Source organism: Oxyura jamaicensis, chromosome 8 (genome assembly GCF_011077185.1).
Source record: "Oxyura jamaicensis isolate SHBP4307 breed ruddy duck chromosome 8, BPBGC_Ojam_1.0, whole genome shotgun sequence".
Classification (NCBI taxonomy): Eukaryota; Metazoa; Chordata; class Aves; order Anseriformes; family Anatidae; genus Oxyura; species Oxyura jamaicensis.
Genome location: NC_048900.1, coordinates 9,010,797 through 9,030,219, shown reverse-complemented (window position 1 = coordinate 9,030,219; position 19,423 = coordinate 9,010,797). Strand labels below are relative to the sequence as shown.

At 46.3% G+C, this 19,423-nt stretch overlaps 1 protein-coding gene across 2 annotated transcripts in view; it reads right to left on the bottom strand.

The window, feature by feature from the left end:
- NOTCH2 (notch receptor 2) overlaps positions 1–18,432 on the bottom strand; it is an 85,197-nt gene extending 66,765 nt beyond the window's left edge. The window contains exons 1-2 of one of the 2 annotated variants that reach the window (XM_035333011.1): positions 18,228–18,432; positions 9,203–9,284 (exon numbers count right to left, since the gene is read on the bottom strand). In XM_035333011.1, coding sequence (XP_035188902.1) covers positions 9,203–9,284; positions 18,228–18,309 — 164 coding nt within the window. In that variant the 5' untranslated portion in view covers positions 18,310–18,432. The remainder of the gene's footprint in view (positions 1–9,202; positions 9,285–18,227) is intronic. The other variant, XM_035333010.1, reaches the window with a different exon arrangement.
- Positions 18,433–19,423: the final 991 nt, after the last annotated feature.

Genomic DNA, 19,423 nt, shown 5'->3' with positions numbered 1-19,423 from the left:
GAATATTTATAAAGCTTGTACAAATGCCGTGTCTGAGGGCCTCCAGATCCTCAGCAGATCTTTCTCCCCAGCACTCCCGTGAGACAGGAACACATTGTTATCCTCATGTTGATAAGTGAATCTGGGACCACGACATGCTGAAGCCTGCTCTCAACCAGCAACACAAGCACTGAAGTCAGGTCTCCCACGCCCCTGGCTCGCACCCCAACGACAAGGTCATTGTTCCTCCCTCTCCCACAGAAGAATGAATACACACATACTATCTATAACTAGGGCCATATTTTTATACAAAGATCTGTGATTGCAGAATAATTGTAGTTATTTCTCTCTAACCTAAACTTATGTCAATACAGCCTGGCTCTGCCTGTCAGCTGTAATCCATCTTTTAACTGGCCTTTGTACCACACATTTTCCATTGAATTTCCAGATTCAGGACCCAGGCGAGCAAGCCTGCAAGCACCTCCTTTGCCACCCACCTTTCCATTTGTTTCTTTCAGGTAGCGGGGAGCTGCAAGATGATATTCTGGACGAAAATACCACCTAACACATACAAAATGCAAGGGCTCGCTTGCTGTTTTTTCTGCAGCGCACAGCTGCATGCTTTAACTGCTAAGTAATCCAAGATACACACAGGCTGTGTAAGGGAACATCTATTTCACTGCAGAGACTTCAGAGGTGAAAATCGGTTATGCTTCCTTTCAGGACAGGATAGATGCAATTATGAAATCAAGGAGTTACTCAAGACTAAAGAGAGGAGATTCCGGCTCCAAGAAATGCACAAAGTCTCCAGTTAGCCCTAAGACAAGAATGTAACAGTGGAGAGACTGCCTCTTCCTTCAGCATTTAAAAACATGGTGGATTGAGAAACCTAACTGGATAGGCCTTAAAATTCCATGTAAATCAGAGAACAGTCATGAAGTTCTGTTTTCAGAGGGGCCATGCTACAGGGGCCTGCTCTCATTCCTCTTCTATCAACGAGTAACAAAGGAAAACATCAGTGCTGATCAAGCTTGAAGGTAAGAGAGAAGACAAGCTCTTGTCTTGACAGAGAGCAGCACAGACTGCTTAACAAGCTGGTCAGCAAAATGCATTTTAGCACTGCAAAGTCATACAGCTGAAACACAACATGGAGCATTCTCCCCAAAACCAGATGCTGATCTAGGAAAGAGAGACTTGCTCTCAGGGTTCTCAGTCAGCTGAACACCAATTTCTAGCACAATTTCTAGTTTACTCAGAAATACTTTAGGCGTACAGACAGCCAATACCAAGTAGGAGTAAGTGAGATTATGATACAGCTGATAATACTACAACCATTATCAAATCAGCTTCAGTGTCTGTTTCATGAAGGAGGAACTGAAGTGAATTCAAAGAAGCCAACAGTAATGATTAATAGAAAACTGTACACAATTAAAGGCTCAGGTGGCTCAGTCCCTTCCAAAGGGAGAAGGGAAGGAGTTAATCAAAGGCTCCAACTGCCCACAGAAACTAAGATTTAACAATAATTCACAGTCTAGAAGGCATGGGTATAACGAGACTTGGCAGTGAGAATTTCAAGCAAGATAAACCCCAATTAGAAATAGAACACACTTCACTTTCAGACGCTGACTTGCATACAGGCTCTCAGCAGTGGAAAGAAACAACTGGAACAACACATTTAAGGTTGCAGTGGAATTTCTCCATCATTCATGCTTGTTTAAAAGCACACCACGATTGGCTGCTTGCAGAAAGAGTATGCACGCTAGTTCAAACACAGCTATTCAGAGAGGTTATTATCTGAGTTACGCAAGAGGTCATTACTAGATGACCACAACTGTTTTTTCTCATGTAAAAATTTATTAACTAGCTTTAGCCATATGGCTAAAGCAACTAAGTCATATGTGCGTAATCATAATTTACCGTTCTCCACGCCCAAATTAGGCTCCTTTCACCATGCCTTAATACTTTCAACTTCGTACCCAAGAACAGACATGAAAGGAGAGTTTTTGCAGGGCAAGGCAGGATTAATAAAGTCACAGACGGTGAGTTCTGAGACAATGCCGTTTGCAGAATATCCCCTGCTTCTTGTGCCATCCTCGGTGCAACAGCTGCAGGCTCTCAGTCAGCACAAGCTGCTGCCACATCACACCAGAGGCAATCTTCGTGCATTCTGGGCCTAAACCGTGGCAGTTCTACAGGTTTGGCTTTGACATCCCAAATCCCTCATAGATGTGTGTTAGAAATCAGCCCAAACGCCAGCGGGCTACATCAGGGCCGCGCAGGAGCTGGATCAGACAGAAAGCTGGCACTCAGCAGCCGGGGCCGTGCCAGGAGCTGCAGGACGGCTTGCCTCCCACGGCACTCAGGCCCGCACGCGCTGCGCTGCCTGGCGAACTACAGCCAGATCACGTTTCTGGACGTCCACACACAGTTAACGAAGGGGTAAAGTCAAGTTGAACTTCAGTCCTGGAAGCTTATGAGATTTTGGGATAGGGATTTCTGGTTTTACCACAGCCAGGGAAGGGGGTCCGGGCAGCTCAGCCTCATTCAGTGGCACAGTGCGGTGGGACCCACAGCAGATGCAGGCTTTGCACATGTAGTCATGATTATCATGACAGAAAGAGCAACAAATCAGGGCTTCACAGAACCCCTCCTAGGACATCAGACAATCAGGAGGCTTCCAACACTCCTAACTGCTCCAACAAATACAAAATAAACCCAAACACAGCAAAAAGAAAAAAAAACGAAATGCCTTTTCATGGGGCACATTTAACTGCTGCCCCTAGGTAATGGGGAGGAGGGAGACAAAACACTGTAAGAGCATCGCAGGCACGCTGAGAAAAAACGAAAGCTGAGACCTAGGCTCCACGATGACACTTACAATCATCACCCACAAACAGCCCAGCACTTTGTACCTAACCATTCTGGTAGAAAGTTGAAGAGCACTCCAAGACCAGGCTTGTTCCAGTATCTTCTGAGGCTAATCAGAAGAACGTGAGCACATTCTCCAGCAAGGAACAGCAAAAGCTCTTTTAACTTAAGCTCTTTACATTTGGATAGGGCAAAACCTCAAAGAATATGCTAGACGAACATGCCTGCCTCCGTAAAGATGCTAAGTCAGGTATACACAGCCCTCATACCCACCATTTCGCTCTCCTGATTAAGGGCTCAATCACACAGTTATGCAACTTTCCCCTCCAGCAATTCACTGCAACCCTTTTTGAACATGAAAGAACAAAAAAAAAAACACACCAACAGTTCAGATTTTCAGCCATGTCTCCTGTCAACAACATTTCTAGGCACAAATACTAGTGATTTAGTTCTCAACGTTGGCGTAGACAAAACTGAGCATTTGCCCCTGATTCATGCTGGGCACCAAATTGTTTCTATAAATACAGAGGCAAACACTGAAAAAGCTGGGTCTAGAGTCCAGATTTCTTAAAGGATATGATTATCCTCCACTGTTCAGAATCTCAGCAGCAACTCCAGCTTCCCACTACCCCTGCTTAGTTCTCATCCCAACCTACTCTTTCAAGTTCTTTAGGAAGGGGAAAAAAAGCCACTTGTCTACAGAGCAGCTTAAAATTGTAGCAGCTTGTGTCAGCTCCAAATGACATGCTCAGAACAGGAAACCAAATCTTTTCCAAATAAAAGCCACTGTTTCTCCTCAGTTTTCCATCTAACACTCAGAAACAGAAACAGGAAGATTAAGTTTGCTCTGGCACTTTCTGGAAGGACATGAGCTCTCTTAACCTACTTCAACAGGAATTTAATCTTTTAAGAACAAATTTCACATACAACTTAATTCAAATCATGATTTCAAAAAGCTACAGAGTTTGAAATGGGAAAATGTCCTGTGGGCTGCATCAGCTATGCAGCTGCTTCTAATTAAAGCTTCTCCTTTACTCTCTCTGGGCTACTTTCCAGCACAAATACTTTAGTCAGAGCTCAACCCATTTTTTTTTTCCTCCTTTTCAGCTCCAGCCTGCATTTGCCTTAGCACAGGCTCTCATGGAGCTAAACAAGAGACGTAAAAACAAAATGAAGGTATTTATCCAAATCTGAAGTATCCCCATATCCACAGAACTCCATTCACTCTAACAATATAAAGTGAAAACAGGAGACTCACAAAAGCCGCATTTTTTGGCTCTTCAGCTACAAAACTACACAGAATTTACCTCCCAATATTTAGCTCTTCCTTTTAAAAAGCTGCTGGAAAATATTTCTGTTCTGCTGGAAAAACCTCCTCACCTGCCATACCCTATTTCCCTGCGCACGTTTGTTGGAATAGCCTCTTCAAATGCACCTTATAGGCCGTTTTAACCAGTCTACCAGATGTTCGACTTTCATGGGAGTTTCCTATTCAGGCCCAGTGATATCATCTGGAGATGCACAGAAGGAAGCAGATGGTTTTACTTTAGAGTGCGAAGGGAAGAATTTCCTCGCAGGCTCGCTTCTACCCCCATCAGCCCAACACTCCCTTCACTTTGATTGGAAGATGCCTCAACGGCGGGGAAAAAAATGCAGCCTGATGACTAACGTGAGAAGGGTCTCAACTATTTTGCTACAGATTTTAACCAGACTTCCCTCTGGCTCCCGGGTTCCGACTCCCACACCTACACCTCCTCTCAGGAGGGAGAACAGGATCCTCTGGTTAGCTTTGTAAGCGTTCCTTCCCATGTCTCAAGGCTCTCATTTATGCGTCATACTTTGAATGCAAACCATGGGATGGGACGGCCTCTCTGTTCTGCACTTAAAGCAGTACACAACCATTGTTTCTAGTCCACAGAAAGCACTTCTACAGCATTCAGCTCGGCTGTATACAAAGGAATAACAGCAGCTGAAGCTTGAACGAGCAACATTTAGTTCAGCGTTTTCTAACCATTTGAGCTCTGAACAGCTTTTGGTCTGCATGGGTAAATCACAACAGAAAGTTTTGATCGAGTGACTCAAGTCACCACTCTTCCCAGATTTGAAGCAGAGAAGTGTATGTACTCTCCCCTTTCTCCTCTGCCCTGGTCTCTAGGGCCTCCTTTAACTTCTAAAAGGAGACCGAAGGGAACAGGAAAGGGCAGCCCATTCTCAGAAAGGGACAACTTTTCAACTTCTGCATTTAGCCTCTTCTGGAAAACTCTCAGACCTCATCCTGCTACCAGGTCTCCTATGGGTATTCACCATTGACCAGTCTAGGAGTGATTAGTCCCTCAAGAACAATCCTGAGAAGATATCTGCTGCAGTCCCCAAAAGAGTCTTAGTCTAGGATTTTGTCTTCAGTCCCAGAAGTCCTCATAAATGAACTCTAACTCAGATCTAAGATGACCCATCTGGCAAGACAGGTAGGTCAAAATCCTGGTAGGGTGGCTGAAGTTACCCAAAGGGGTAGAATTGGGTTAGAAGCCCCTTACTGCCATGCTTGCCGCCTCTGAGTTTAGCATGCTTTGAGGTCCTCCTGTTGCCAATCTGCACGCAAGAGATAAAAACCCATACTGTGCAAATTAAAAGCATGCACAAACTTCAGCACATGGACAGAAAAAAAGACTGCTGGCCGGAGAGGCACAGAAATACACAGAGCTCCACACACCCCGACAGCTTTGAGCATAAGTTGTGTTGAGGGGCATAGCCCTTTTGGCATCAGCCTGCTTCAACATGTTTGACTAGGCGCACTACACAAGCCACAGTTACTACTGCACTTTTTACCATCAGGACCCAACAAAAGACATTAGCATTAAAACAGTACTTTAGGTACCAATATCCCTTCTGCACATACAAAGTGCAGCAGTCCCTAAAGTCAAAAATCCCATCTTAGAAGCCTATAAAACATGAGAAGTAGCAAGGCCCAGCTTCCTCCCCAAGGCTTGGAGCACCCCTGCCCCATCTCCTTTCCTTCCTACTTCTGCTTCTCTCCCTGGCACCGTCTTGCTTCTGCTCCCTGTCACTGGGGCACAGGGGAGGGAAGCTGGAAGAAGTCACAGCTGCGAAGAATGGGGAAACCAGCTAAGATATTCTCTTGCTTAAGGGCCCTGCCCCACACCGAGCACACAAGAGCATTGCCATCCAAGTCACCGCATCCACCTGCAGTGGAGCAGACTCCAGTGCTCAGAAAACAGCAGGCAGCGTAGCCAGCATCTCTGCTCTCTCCTTGTACTTGGAACGGCTGCCTGTACCCGCACCTTCTCAGCCTGCCTGCAATCACAAAAATATTGCAAGATAGCAGTACCATCCCCCAGGAGAAAAGGTTTTCCCATGATGTTCACAATTAGCATTAAGCAGCAAGATGTTATCCTGACTCTCCTGCTAGAAACAAGGGTATGCAAGAAGGTTCCCTCAAGCTTAACACCCTGGTGTGCAAAAGGCAGCCTAGAGATGCTTTGAGGAAAGAAAGAAAAAAACACTACGGTGTAACATCAAGCCAAACCACAAACTAAAACTGCTCTTTGCCAAAGCAGGACCCAGAAAGCTTGGAAGGACAGGTTCCCTTCATTCTGCTAAAGCACATTTTTACTTCTACAGCAGACACATCCACATTCCTTGGAGTAAGGTCTGCCTCCTCACCATACTACTCTCCAAATGAGTACAGAAAGAACTCTCAAGTAAAACTTCTGCCCTTGGAAGAAGCAAAACACAAGCATGTGTAATTTTCTAAATATAAAATCAAGGTCAAAGGTGGCCAGAAATTCTATCAAACAGTGCCACAAAATGACAGCCATGGGCCCGTAGCATCACCAGGGGAACTGAGCTACTTAAAGGGCACTCACAAGAGCAATCTGATAAAGATCCAGTTCTAATTTCCTTACAAGGGTCACAATCGATGTTCCCACAACAGAAGCCAGATGCACCGGAACAAAGCTAGTTTTCTGCTAACAAGCCTCCCTCTTTTAATGGAGGAGAGGCTACACAATTTTCTGACAAAGAAAGCTGCCACTCACTGCTTTGCCAAATATTTAGACTAGATGTTTTGCTTATCAGCACTCATGTCACCGATGTCTTATTCGCTACATATGATTACCTCTGATGCAAGTTCTCCTTCATTTGTTGCTCACTTGTTTCTTACAGACAGCAAGATTAACTAGATGGACTGACCACAAGCTAGAACAAACAACTTTGCCGAGAGGAGGTAGAGAAAGAGGAAGAGAGCCTACTGTAATAATCTACTGCCCAGCAAAGGAAGTACTGTAGAAAACTCGAAAAAAAAAGTGGAAGGGGTGGAGATTCAGCTAATCAGTGAGCTATCCTGAAGATCTACAAGCCAAGTCACTGGCCTTGTTAATAAGTTCAGTTTCCTGAACAAAACATATCTACTCTTACAGGCATCAAAAATTCAGAAAGTCATTTAGTTTACTACAACAGATAAAAAAGTTCCCCTATTCAGAGTTCCTCATCATGCAGGAACCAAAAAAAAAAAGTTAAAACCAAAACAGGATGCTAAGAATCAGCCTGCTAAAGGTAAAGTCTCCACAACTGAGGTTTTGGGGCTTTTTTTGGTTTGTTGCTTGTTTGTTGTTTCTTTTTTGGGGGGTTATTTTTCCTTCCTTTCTGCCAAAAATGTTCTTGAGCCACAACTAGAAAACAGACACACTTGTTTCTGTGTACTCTCAGCCCTTCCAGTTACTCTGGTGCCTGCAAAAGGACTGAGACATTATTTGAAGGAGGGGTTGGCTTAAGATCTGCATGACAACTGCATGAAAAGGAGGAAGGCGACAATAGAATTATAAATATCTCCATGTTCTAAAAAAATTAAGAGTGGTCAAATCTGCCACTGTGATAAGAGAAGTGTGTCAAGATCTGGACTGCACTACGAATACCAAAAAGGAAGTTAAACCCTCAGATGAACCAAGTAAACAGTTTAAGGCATGGTTAACAGGAACATGCAAGTTGGAGAAAATGTCCTTTGGAAGGTACAAGCAGCACCAACATCAATACCCATCTTGTTTATTACCTTCATCATGACCCACATACTTTGGCTCCACAGTCACACACTTACATACTGATCAGAAAGACCTACTAAGGTCACACAATTTCTTGTTTCAGTCTTAAAATGGGAAAGAAAAGCAGGAAAAAGTTACAACTTTTTTTCAGAAGGGCAGCTCATTTCTGTTGACAGCAACCTAAAGCAATAGAAAGGAAAAGCCTAGGAAACAGTAACAGCTAAAAAAAAGGGGGGGAACAACAAGATACATATTTGCCTTTTTATGGCCTTTCTGCATATCAGGGATTGATTTGAAACTGCGAAGAACCTTAAATAAGATTATGATTTGTGTGCCACAGCTGCAATTTAAGTACATCAAGTTTTGTGCACCATATTCACAGACAGAACTAATGAGTGCAGCTACGGAAGATGGATGTATAGGAGAGGGTGAAGAGCCAAGCCACGTGTTTGCTGAGCTAAATCAACATGACAAAATTCACTGATTTTGAAAGAATGTGAGCATTAAGGAAAGGATTTAGCGTGCCAGAAAATGGTACAACTTGCACTGAGGAAGTAAACACAGTTTAGAAAATAAATCCGTTTACTGCAGATGTAGTAAACAAGCCCTGCCCAACAAGTAAGATTTTATCTTTTCACAAAATAACTTCATTTTTAAGAATCTAAATAATGCAGTTAAAAAGATGAACTACATTTAAACAGATGTGATACCATTCTCCAGACATCATGTTCCTCTAAAGCTCTTGCTGATGATCAGTTTTCCATGCAACGACAAAGTGAAGGCACCATAAACGACAGCTTTCAACACTTCCCAAAATCAGTTACAGGAAAAAGATAAATGTGTTTGTTTGGCTTTTTTGTTTGTTTGTAGCTTCCATGTTTGTCACTTTCTAGCACATGGAAGGGAACTGTCACTCTTCAAAGCACAGAGTAGTTCCGAAAAAACTTGGAAGTATTTTGGGCTGATGTTCTATAAATTAACAAAAGCTGTTAAGACAGAGAGCAGGTTCTGACTTAACTTGTGCTTGCCTCTTATTGATTTAGCCTCTCTTCCTAACTAAAGGCAAAGAAATCAAATACTTAAAATCCAAACCCAAGAATATGAATGAGAACTCTAGATTTCTTACATTATATAAAGCTAACACAGAAGAACTAATGCACTAGCAAGAAACACAGACTTTGCTAAAACTGTTATGTTGAATGCACCTGATAAGAAAACCTTAAACCACATTTCCTTTCTTTTATGGACTATGAATGAAAGAACATTGACAATTCAAATGGTTAGAAATTAAGCCAACTTACTTGCAGTATCCTGTACCATTTTGATAAGGAATGCACTTTCCCTCATTAACACAAGGCTTGGAATCATCCATACACTGTAAAGCTGAAAGAAGAAAAAAAAAAAAAAACAATTCAGTAGCTGTACGTGTCAAGTCAAAGCTTCATTAATATATTTTGGGGAATTAACCCCTTAACTAAAAATTTTATACGACTGGAAGAAAACCAAAGACAATATCACATAGTTCAATTTAATCTTTGGCAGCATCAAAAGAGACAGACTGAAAGAACTATCAAATACAGATTTGTTCATCAGGCTACTAAATGCATCCAGAGTTTCTTTTAGGTAGATCGTCAAAGCCAAGCATGCAGTAATTTCCACAAGCTATACACAATCACTTCGGCACTTTCATATTTTGACTTTAGTGCCAGACAGTTACTACTTCCTGATCCAAATTTTATAATGAAATTCTCTGAAGAGGCAACAATTTCTAAAACTTCTTTCACAATAGCCTGTCTCGAAGTTTCTCCTTCCTTTCTGCTATCTCCAGAGATATTTGGCACTGGAACAGGGGCATCTGTCCCTCATAAGCTCCCCTGATACAAGTTTCTAGCAATCCAGGATCTGCTGCTACATCATTACTGTTGTGGTATTCTGATTTCTGTCAGGACTGTCTGAGAATAAATGAAAACATAAGAAACCTTAAAGTCTTCCAGCAAAGACTTGGGTATTCATAAAGAGTACATACTCTGAAGCTCAAACTTACCATTTTCAGCACTGTATTTTAAACAAGACATTATGTATGATACAGAATCATAGAATGGTTTGGGTTGGAAGGGACCTTAAAGACCACCCAGTTCCATCCCCTGCCATGGCCAGGGACACCTCCCACCAGCCCAGGTTGCCCAAAGCCCCATCCAGCCTGGCCCTGAACACCTCCAGGGATGGGGCATCCACAGCTTCTCAGGGCAGCCTGTGCCAGGGCCTCTCCACCCTCTGAATGAAGAATTTATCCCTAACCTCTAATCTAGATATACCCTCTTTTAGTTTAAAGCCATTCCCAATTGTCCTATCAATATCTGTCCATGTAAAATGTTGTTTTTTGTTTTTTATAAGCTCCCTTTAGCTCAGGGCTGGTCAATTTTTCTCCAGGTTTACAGGAAACTGTAGTGGCATCGATTCAGATGGAGTGACGCAGCCAGCACTCGTCCCTTTGCCAGGACCTGAAGCTGCATGCTGAGTTGTGGCCAGTTCTGAAGCAACCAGAAGGGCAAGAAACATGGAAACCCCACATGAGCAGAGAGCACTCTAGAGCCACAAAAGTTTAGTCAGTCCATCTGGACCAGAGTCTGCCATTTGAATAGCACTGAACCAATGGATAAAGCTGGAGGAATCAGAAGATCAGCGTCCCATCCTAACTTTACCCACATACCCAGAAGTCTCACACTCTTTTCAGCCTCCATTCCTCTCCCCTGCCCCTCCACACACACTTCCATGACATTACATACCTTATTTCAACAGCCTCACTGCATTTGGGAAAGCATTTGACCAATTTGAAGGCACCCAGAGGCACCAGTAATACCCAACCACTCAAACCGCCTGCTGCCGGGCAGATGGCTTACTCTTTTTTTTTTTTAAACAATGTTTTTTCCTTCCTGGAGAGGTATTCAGCTTTCCATTTATGTTTAGTAAGGGGAGCAAGGGAAAACAGGTCCAAACAGTCTCTGAAGCTCGCGCTCCAGTTGCGAAGGGACAGGCCCAGCTCTTGGGCCGCTTGGAACAGACGCCGGCTGCCACCACCCGGGGCTCCGTGGGTTATCTGTCCTTAACCTGGAGCATACGCTACAAGGCACACAGGGGCATTTCACACTCGCAGTCCTGACAGAACAGAGTGAAAGTAAGCCTGCTTGTCCCAGAAGGTGAACGATATTCCTCACAACATGGGTATGCCTGTTTTGCGCTAGCTTGGTTTCTGAACACAGGGCACTTCCATAGCGCTGCCTCTGCAGAGCTCTCAGGAAATGAACAAAATTCCACTCAGAGCCCCTTCCAGATAACCTCTGGGGTCAGGGTTACTAAGCGACAGAAATATTACCACAGATTTTCTAATGGTATTCCCCCCCGCAGCGGCCAAGCGCACCAGCACGGATTCGCACCTGCCCAACAAGTTTCATCCCATCTACCAGCAGCATCCACAAGCCTTCAGGCTTCGTCCGCTTCGGCCATACACCACGGGCACAGCAGTTTTCATGGCAAAAATGTGCTCCAGCGAGCACCGTTGGGTTATGCCGCATTCAACAGAAGCCACAAAAGTGCTTTTAATGGTTTGGGTGCCTCTTGCCACCTCCGCTACCCTAAGGAAACAGAGTCACGCCGCAATTTGGAGAACCAGGAGGGAGAGTTGCTCTTCTCACCTCGCTACGTTCACCTCCCTTTAGCTTTTATTTTTTAAGCCCATCAAGCCAGCGAAGCAAACACTCAGAGGATTATTTCTTTTGTGCCCAGGCTTTCAAACAGGATTTTGTAACCTCTTGGAGTGCCCGCGTCCCCGGTGATTTTGTAACCCTCATAGTAAAAGCTTAACTAGCACTTGGCCAGAGCCAGCCGCCAGCACAACCGCAGGGAGCAACAAGAAGGGGACAGCCTTCGGGTCCCAGCGAGGATCCGATTCAGTGATTCCAGCGTAGCTTGCTAAGCCAAGCACGGGTACAGCACAGAGGCTTTGGCAAAGTAATGATTAATTTTCTCCTGGTTTTTGACAAATTATTTTCGCCTTGAGCTGCTGTTTAACAGGTCATTAGACTACTAGTAGTCCCTAGAATTCCTTAACAGGGATAGAGTGAGTGGGGGATGCAGGCAGCTGAGTATGTATTGCATATGAAAATCTAGAACTGAACAAACCTAAGAAAGACAAAATGACTCTCTTGTACTTTTTCAACTTAAAAAATACTGAACATTGAAATGCGACTAAAACTGAAATTAATGTAAATGCAACAATATTCTAAAATGAATATTAAGAAGTAACGTGATCACTTCTCTTTTAAAATAGAAATCACACGGCAAATTGAGGGCTACAATTCTCATAGCAGAATTAGCACTTCTGTGCACAAAGCAGTCTTCCTGTATTTCATGATATCTTCACCAATTTCACAATACATGCAAAAACAAGGCATTTCAACATGACTTACTTCAAAAGCTCCTTCTCTCCTACTCTATAATGCCGTGCTCAAAAGTCAATAGTATCAGAAACCGTCTTCTACCTCAGCCAGCATAGAAAGTATGTGTTGCTACATCCATCAAGCTAACTGGAAGTATTTTACTGTGTACAGCATGAGAGGACACTCTTGAGAAGAAAATAATCGGCCGCTTCTCCAGCGCCCATATAAAGCATGCTGTCAAGGCTGGGTCTGAAGCACTGCTTTTGACTGTTCTCTTCTGTATTTAAAGAGAAAAAAAAAAAAAGCAAGGGGGAATTGTTTGCTGGATTTCTGGCCTTGCTCCAGCTTGCCGAAACAACCAGGATGGCCAGACCCTGGATTCGCCAAGGCTGAGTCCAAGCAGCAACATTTTGGGCGCCACACTGCCTCACCATTTCATCTAGCGCTTTGGGGCGCGCCGCGGGAGTATTGGGAAAGCACCCCATGACTATCAAGAGACTGGCTTAAGCCCTAATCACAAAGTGGACAGGCTACCACTTAGAGAGAGCAGTATCCAATTTCTAGTTTGCATTCTAGCCAAGTTTGAAAGGCCTCTCAGATGAGGGCTTTATGCGTGTCCGAGATGAATGCTATTAGCTATGTGACCCAGCCTAGAGTCCATACAAACCCTTGGAGCATGCCTGCACATAAAATACCAGGTTGGAATTTGCATCTAACAGGCCCACCAATATTCTCCACTCTACAGGCATACCACTGTTCTCCAAGGCCAGAGTGGAAAAACAGGTAGGTAGCTGCTGCCATAAACAAGCACAAGCAGAAAGTGTTACTCTCAGAGAAAAATAAATAAATAGATAACAGAAGTGCTGCGACTCTGAACATCTGAATCCACCTAAGCTCCCATTTAAATGGAAACAGTTTAGCCCAGGTTTAATCTTTTTTTTTTTTTTTTGGCTATAGAGACTGTTAAAGCAAAACTAGGAGGAAAAGTTACATTTCTGCCTCATTGTTCTTTAAGGATGCCAAGATGATGTGAAAGCTGTGATTTGGTTTCTATTCTTCATCTGCATACTAAAAATTCAGACTCCTTCCAGGCTAGAAAATTGAAAGAAATCATGAAGGTCTAACATCAGAAGCTCTAAGTGTCAGAGTTCAGCCTTTAAGAAAGAAGGCTGCCATAGGGAAACAGAGCCATAACCAGAGAAAATCTGCACGGGCTTTGCAGCAAGCACTAAAAGGAAAGCAAGGCCAATAAACTCTTCACCCACAAGTTCAGAGAAAGTCAAGCAGAAATAAAAACACAGAATACCAAAACAATTAATGCTGCGAGGAAGAGACGTTACGAAGCTGGTTTCCTGTAGCTCCGTGAAGTGTGGCCGATTATCCTGCATCGAAGATGCAGGCTCCGACCAAGAGCTTTGCTGCTAACAGGGGGAAGACTGATCTGACAGAGACCCCCCGACAGCTAACAGCAGGGCTGAGCTCACACTACCAACTCTCCCCATGGAAGGGTGCTGTAATGGTCTCTCTTCTTTCTGCCTGTAAGTTTTCCATTAAGTTTACAGGAACTCAGTACCTTAATGATCTAGACTCGTCCTATTTGGCTGGAACCCAGCTATAGGTACAGAGGCTGTCTTGGGGGAGACGGTTGAAGACAACCTACTTAACACACAGGAGAAAAGTCAGACTAAAAATAAAATGTTAGAAACCTGGAAGAAAACTAAAGGACAAAAGACGTTTTTGATAATCTTTCTGTACTTAGTGGGTTTACTGTCACAACTGACATTGACGAGAAACAGTCTGTCATTTTGAACATTACCCATTACAAGCCATGGGGAAGGAAAAGAAGGATTCAAAGCCACCAGGCAGCCGATACACAGCCAAGAGGATGCTCGGGGAATCACTTGGGGAAGATCAGGCATCAGCCAGGACAGAAACCCCAGCCAAGCTCCCCAACAAGGCGCCCCAAGTTCCAGGGGAGTGAAAACCAGCACCTGATCCCCTTCAGAAAAAAAGGGCTTGAAAGAAGAAGCCAAGAAAATGCTGAAGGAGGAAGCACAGTACCAGAGGAAGACTGGTAGCTCCTTTCCGAGGGGCAAAGTTCTTCCACAGTGGCAGCTGGCACCATGCAAACTGCAGAAACCGATGGCTCAAAAAGCTGGTAAGGAATACTAAACGCTGCACAAACGTGGAGAATACCCTAAGATAACCAAATTTTGGAGGAAAACCACAAAGGAGAGAGATAGCTAATTATGTTATTCACTAACCTCAAAAGATTACTGTTCAAATAAGATGAGGTACTGGGGGAAAAAAGCATTAATAAATAAGTATTAGCTGAAAATATTAAAATAACTTCTTGGGGAGCGAGGGGGGCACAGGGGGAGAAGGTACAGATCACCCCATTGCAGCCACACAGGGATAAAGAACTAGGAAAAACCCTTACCGTGAAAAAATGATAAAGCTTAATAATTCAGCTCAGATTTAGAAAATGTTAACATTTGGGGAATTTAAACAAGCTGAGCAGAAGGCTGCAGTTAAAGACAAAGCTTGTCTATGCTGCATGAAAATCATCTGTAAAAGTCAAAATGCTCTAAATCAAACTGACTATCACGAGATCGCCACTGTTTTTATCACAAAAGCCTGAAATAATTTTTTTTCTCAGCGTCTGAGGAGCTGAGCAGAGCTCAGAGGAGTGCAGAGGAACTCAGCCAGTGTCCTGCAGCTCTTGAGAGAGAAAACCCCAGTGTCTAAACTGGTTTCCTTCACCAGCTTCTCCAGACTCCATAGGAAAAGTGTAACAAAAAAAATGGGAGAGCATATGTTTAGGTGGATTTTGGAATAACAAGCCCATAAGAAATTTTGTTTTAGATTTAAAAAAAAAAAAAAAAATGAGCTCAAGCATCCAGGAACTGGCAAAAGCTACCAATTTGCCCTCTGAAGAGCAGTGCTGAGCACTGGTGCCCAAATTCACAGGTAGAACTGAAGTCTTCCTGTCCTTGAGGTCTCACACCAGGGAACAGTCAGACGACTAATTTCTATCGAACATTTGTGTGACACTTTTCCTGTTGAAGAGCTGAAGTTATAGCATAGATAAGCTGAAGTTATAGCATATATTGAATTCAGGATGAATTTGTAAAACAGCTCAAAAGTCTGCCAATCACATATTCCATTTTCCTCCACAGCTACTATTCCTTGCCTTCTCATATTTTCAGTTCTCCAAAGCCAAAATGCCTAAAATCAACAGCTGCAACATAAAACATTTAGTTAAAAAAAAGTTTTCAACAATAAAAACGTAGTGAAGGCATTTAAAGAGCTGAAGAGGTATTGGTGTTTCTATGGAAATCTGGCAGACAGAACCCATGCTTGCGTGTTCTCCATAGTCTCCCATCATTGTCCAGCACTAAATCTTTATTAATTTGAGCACTAAGAATGTCTGCCCCTGCCGAAATGCTGGGCCATTCCTTGTCCTTCCACCGCAGCCCGTGGTGATGTCAGAGAAACAAGATTAAGACTTGCTGCACGGAACAAACAGCAGACACCAGTGTCATTTTGAGATACAAAGCTCTTTTTTCATCCGCATGGAGTCTAAAAAAAGGACATGTGCCCTAGGAACAGACTATTTTCTAAACAGAATGAATGATTATTTCTGTAGCTCTCAGATGACTGGGTTTGGAACGATACAGGCGCTATTTCTTCTGGACGGGCACTGACAAGACACAGCCCTTGACTTCTGTTGGCGAGATGATTTCAGAATGAATGCACAGAAAAATAAGAATAAAAATACAGAAAGACTTCTAAGCGCAGATGCTTAGAAGAGTTTTTCTGTGTTGTGTTTTTTTCCCTCCAAGACAAATGACATTTCCTTAACGGGTCAGAATTAAATAATCACTGTATCATTCCTTGCATTGCAGTCATTACCCAAGAGTACAAATATAACGTCGCTTCCTTCAAGTTTGAAGTTACAGATCCCAACCCTTTGGTTTTCCTGTTATCTGAGATTCCCAAGCCCAGAAGAAAGAAGCTGTCAGCATCCTGCTGCTCTGCCTCAGCTTCTCCCAGTTCCAGAAAGGAGGCAGGTCCAAATCCCACCCGCCCAGACCATTACGACAACATTTCGATGGCCACATCCAGCCCAAAGGCTCAGATGCCTTTCACAACCCAGGCACCATTTGCGAAAATGGGAGGGGCCGGGCAGGACGGGATCACGTTGAAGGGAAATAGCAGCTTACTCTAACAGCAGCAAGACACCTAAAATAATAGGAATAGCTGTGGGAGGCAACAAGGGAGGTCAAACCAAACCAATCCACCTATTTGGAGAGATCTGAGTGCCAAACACAGCCAGAGGCGTGAGCCCTCTTTTCCCAAGGATTGAGGTCTTGAGAACATCAGCAAGAGCATCTTCACGTAATCCTGCGCTGACTAAGTAATGCCCTGCAGGAAGTGATGTGAGCGAGCCAGACGCTAATCAGGCTCCGTTTTGAAAGTCTAAATCAGCAACTTTGATAAGAACCTATTTGACACAGGAACACCTTCAAAAGGTCAAGTAAAACTTGCTGCTCAGCAACCCCCTACCGAATGAGCAGGCCAGCGCTGTCGGCATTACCTAGGGAGTCTTCCAAGGATCCCAAAGCGTGGTCCACATGGATGCGCTGCCTTTGGGGTGCTCTCAATCTCAAGGTACATGGTACAAGGTTCCTTAGAAACAAGGGCTGATGCCCAACTACAATGGGGTGAAATTGGGCTTGGCATAACTCAAATTTTTCACTCCACCAGTGACAAGGTTAATAGTGATGGTGGGTAATTAGGGTGGGCTTCACTAGCGCGGATTCCCGTTTCACCCATTCCCGTCTGATCAGACAAGGAACAAATCACTGCCATTAACAGTAATTAGCAGGAAAGTGTCCTCACCAAAAGCGCAGGTGTTCCCGCCCCACCCCGGCTTACTGCAGCTTCAACTGCAGGCTTTGACAAACCGAGGAGAAGCTCGACTGGAAAAGCAAGTTGCCGCGCCATTGGGCTCGCTCGATGAGGCAGCGCTGAGCAGTCCAACCCGCGGCGCTGAGGACATCCAGGAGCCTCCTATTTATTGACCAAGAGGGCTGACATCAGATACCTGCCGCTTCTTGCACAAGAGCATCGGGACAGTTGAGCGCGCACCTGAAAACGCCCTTTGGGTGACTTCGCCTTTCATTCATTCCGGCCACAGCTCCGCTCCCAGGGTTCAGGCCAGCGCCTCGGGAACACCTGGGGTGTCTCCAGCCGGGGGTTGCCCTCTCTGGCAGCCACCGCTCCTCCGGTGAGGAGAGGAGAAGACCCGAGCACGACGCCGCGAAGCCCCGCGGCCGGGGCCGGGCTGGGGCGGCCCGGCAGGCATCGCTGCCGCTGCTCCGCGCAGCACGAGGACCCGGGGGGGGGGGGGCCGGCGGCGCGCTGGGGCGCTGCCAGCATCGAGGCACGGTTTAAATAAGAGCTAAACGGGAGATTTCGCCTTGCCAAAGAAAATGAGCAATTCGCCCTCTTGCCGGCCTGCAGAAGCCGTCTGCGGCCGCAGCAGACCCAGGGCACGCCAGCCACACCGAGAACGCAGCGCTCCGAGCGTGCACCGCGCAAACCGGGCAGAGCCTCGAGGAGCCCTCCGCTGCTTTTTGGGGCAAACCTGGCAAACCGCGCGCAGGAAATGGCCTTTTTTTTTAAAAAAAAAATACATATACATATTTCGGCTGGTTTTTCCGCGCAGCCCGCCCGCCCGCCCGCCGCGGCACCGTGCCACCGCCGCCGGCCCCGCAGCGCCCCGAGGAGCCGGGGGGACCGCGCACGGGGCACCCGGCCCCCGCCGCTCCTCCCCCGCCGCCGGGACCCCTTCCCCTTCCCCTCCCGTCCCCTCGGGACTCACCGGCCGCCGGCTCGGCGCGGCTGAGCACGGCCAGCACCGTGCCGAGGAGGGCGGCGAGCGCCGGTCCCGCTCCGCGGGCCATGGCCACGGCCGGACCCGCACGGCACGGCACGGCGCGGAGGGATCCCGTCGCCGCACCGACCGACCGACCCCGCCGATGGCGCGCGGCGGAGGGACACGGCCGCACCGCGCCGCCCCCGCTTCCTTTCGCCACGCCCCCCCGCCCCGCCTGGCCACGCCCCGCCCCGCCTGGCCACGCCCTCTCGCCGCCAGGGGGCGCCCGCCCGTTTGGGAGGGGGGGGCGAGGCTGAGGGGGGCGGGCAGGGCACAAAATGGCGGCGCTGTGGGGGTGGGCAAGGGTGGGATGGGGAGAGGGTTGTGGGGACACGGATAGGGACATGGACAGGGATAGGGACATGGACAGGGATAGGGACAGGACCAGGGGCACGGACAGGGACACGGACAGGGACATGGACAGGGACATGGACACAGATAGGGACATGGACACCAACACAGACAGGGACACAGACAGGGACAGGGATGGAGGGCAAGGTCCACCCGCTGAGGCGCTGCCTCTGTGGGGTGGCCCCGTAAAGGCCTGGAGACTCTCTGACAAATTCATCTTGTCAAGCAGAGCAGCCGCGGCAGGCACGCACCCTCACAAAACGTGCACAAAGCACCACACGCCCTCGGTGGGATGTCACCCTGCGGGCTGCACCCGGGGGCAGCGCTGTCCCCGTCGCCTCACGGTCCCCTTCAGATGGCTCCAACGCCTCGGCCGGGGCCGGTGCTCCACCCGAAGCATCTCTGAGCAGTGGCAGCCCAGCATTTTGGTGCCCTTCCCGCGCGGGGTGGAGGCAGCTGCTGGGCAGGGGCCAGCGGGAAGCGAGAACCGAGAGTGGCTTTCACTGCCAGAGGTCGGCTCCGGTCTGAGTGGGAGTCCACGCGTCTGAGGAGCAGGTGTACGGGCTGACAGTCGTATTTCAGCCCCACGGCCTTGGAAAAGATAAATGCTCCCCAACAGGGTGGCAAAACGCAGGAGGAGACACGAATTCCCCCGGAGGAGGTTTGGGGAAGGCAGTGGAGTTGTAAAGCATGTGCTGTTACTGTAGGGAGTGCCTGGCTTCAACCTCAACGTCCCTTCCAGCCCTAAACCATCATTTAAAGCGTTAAAAATCCTTCTTCTGCGATTCCAG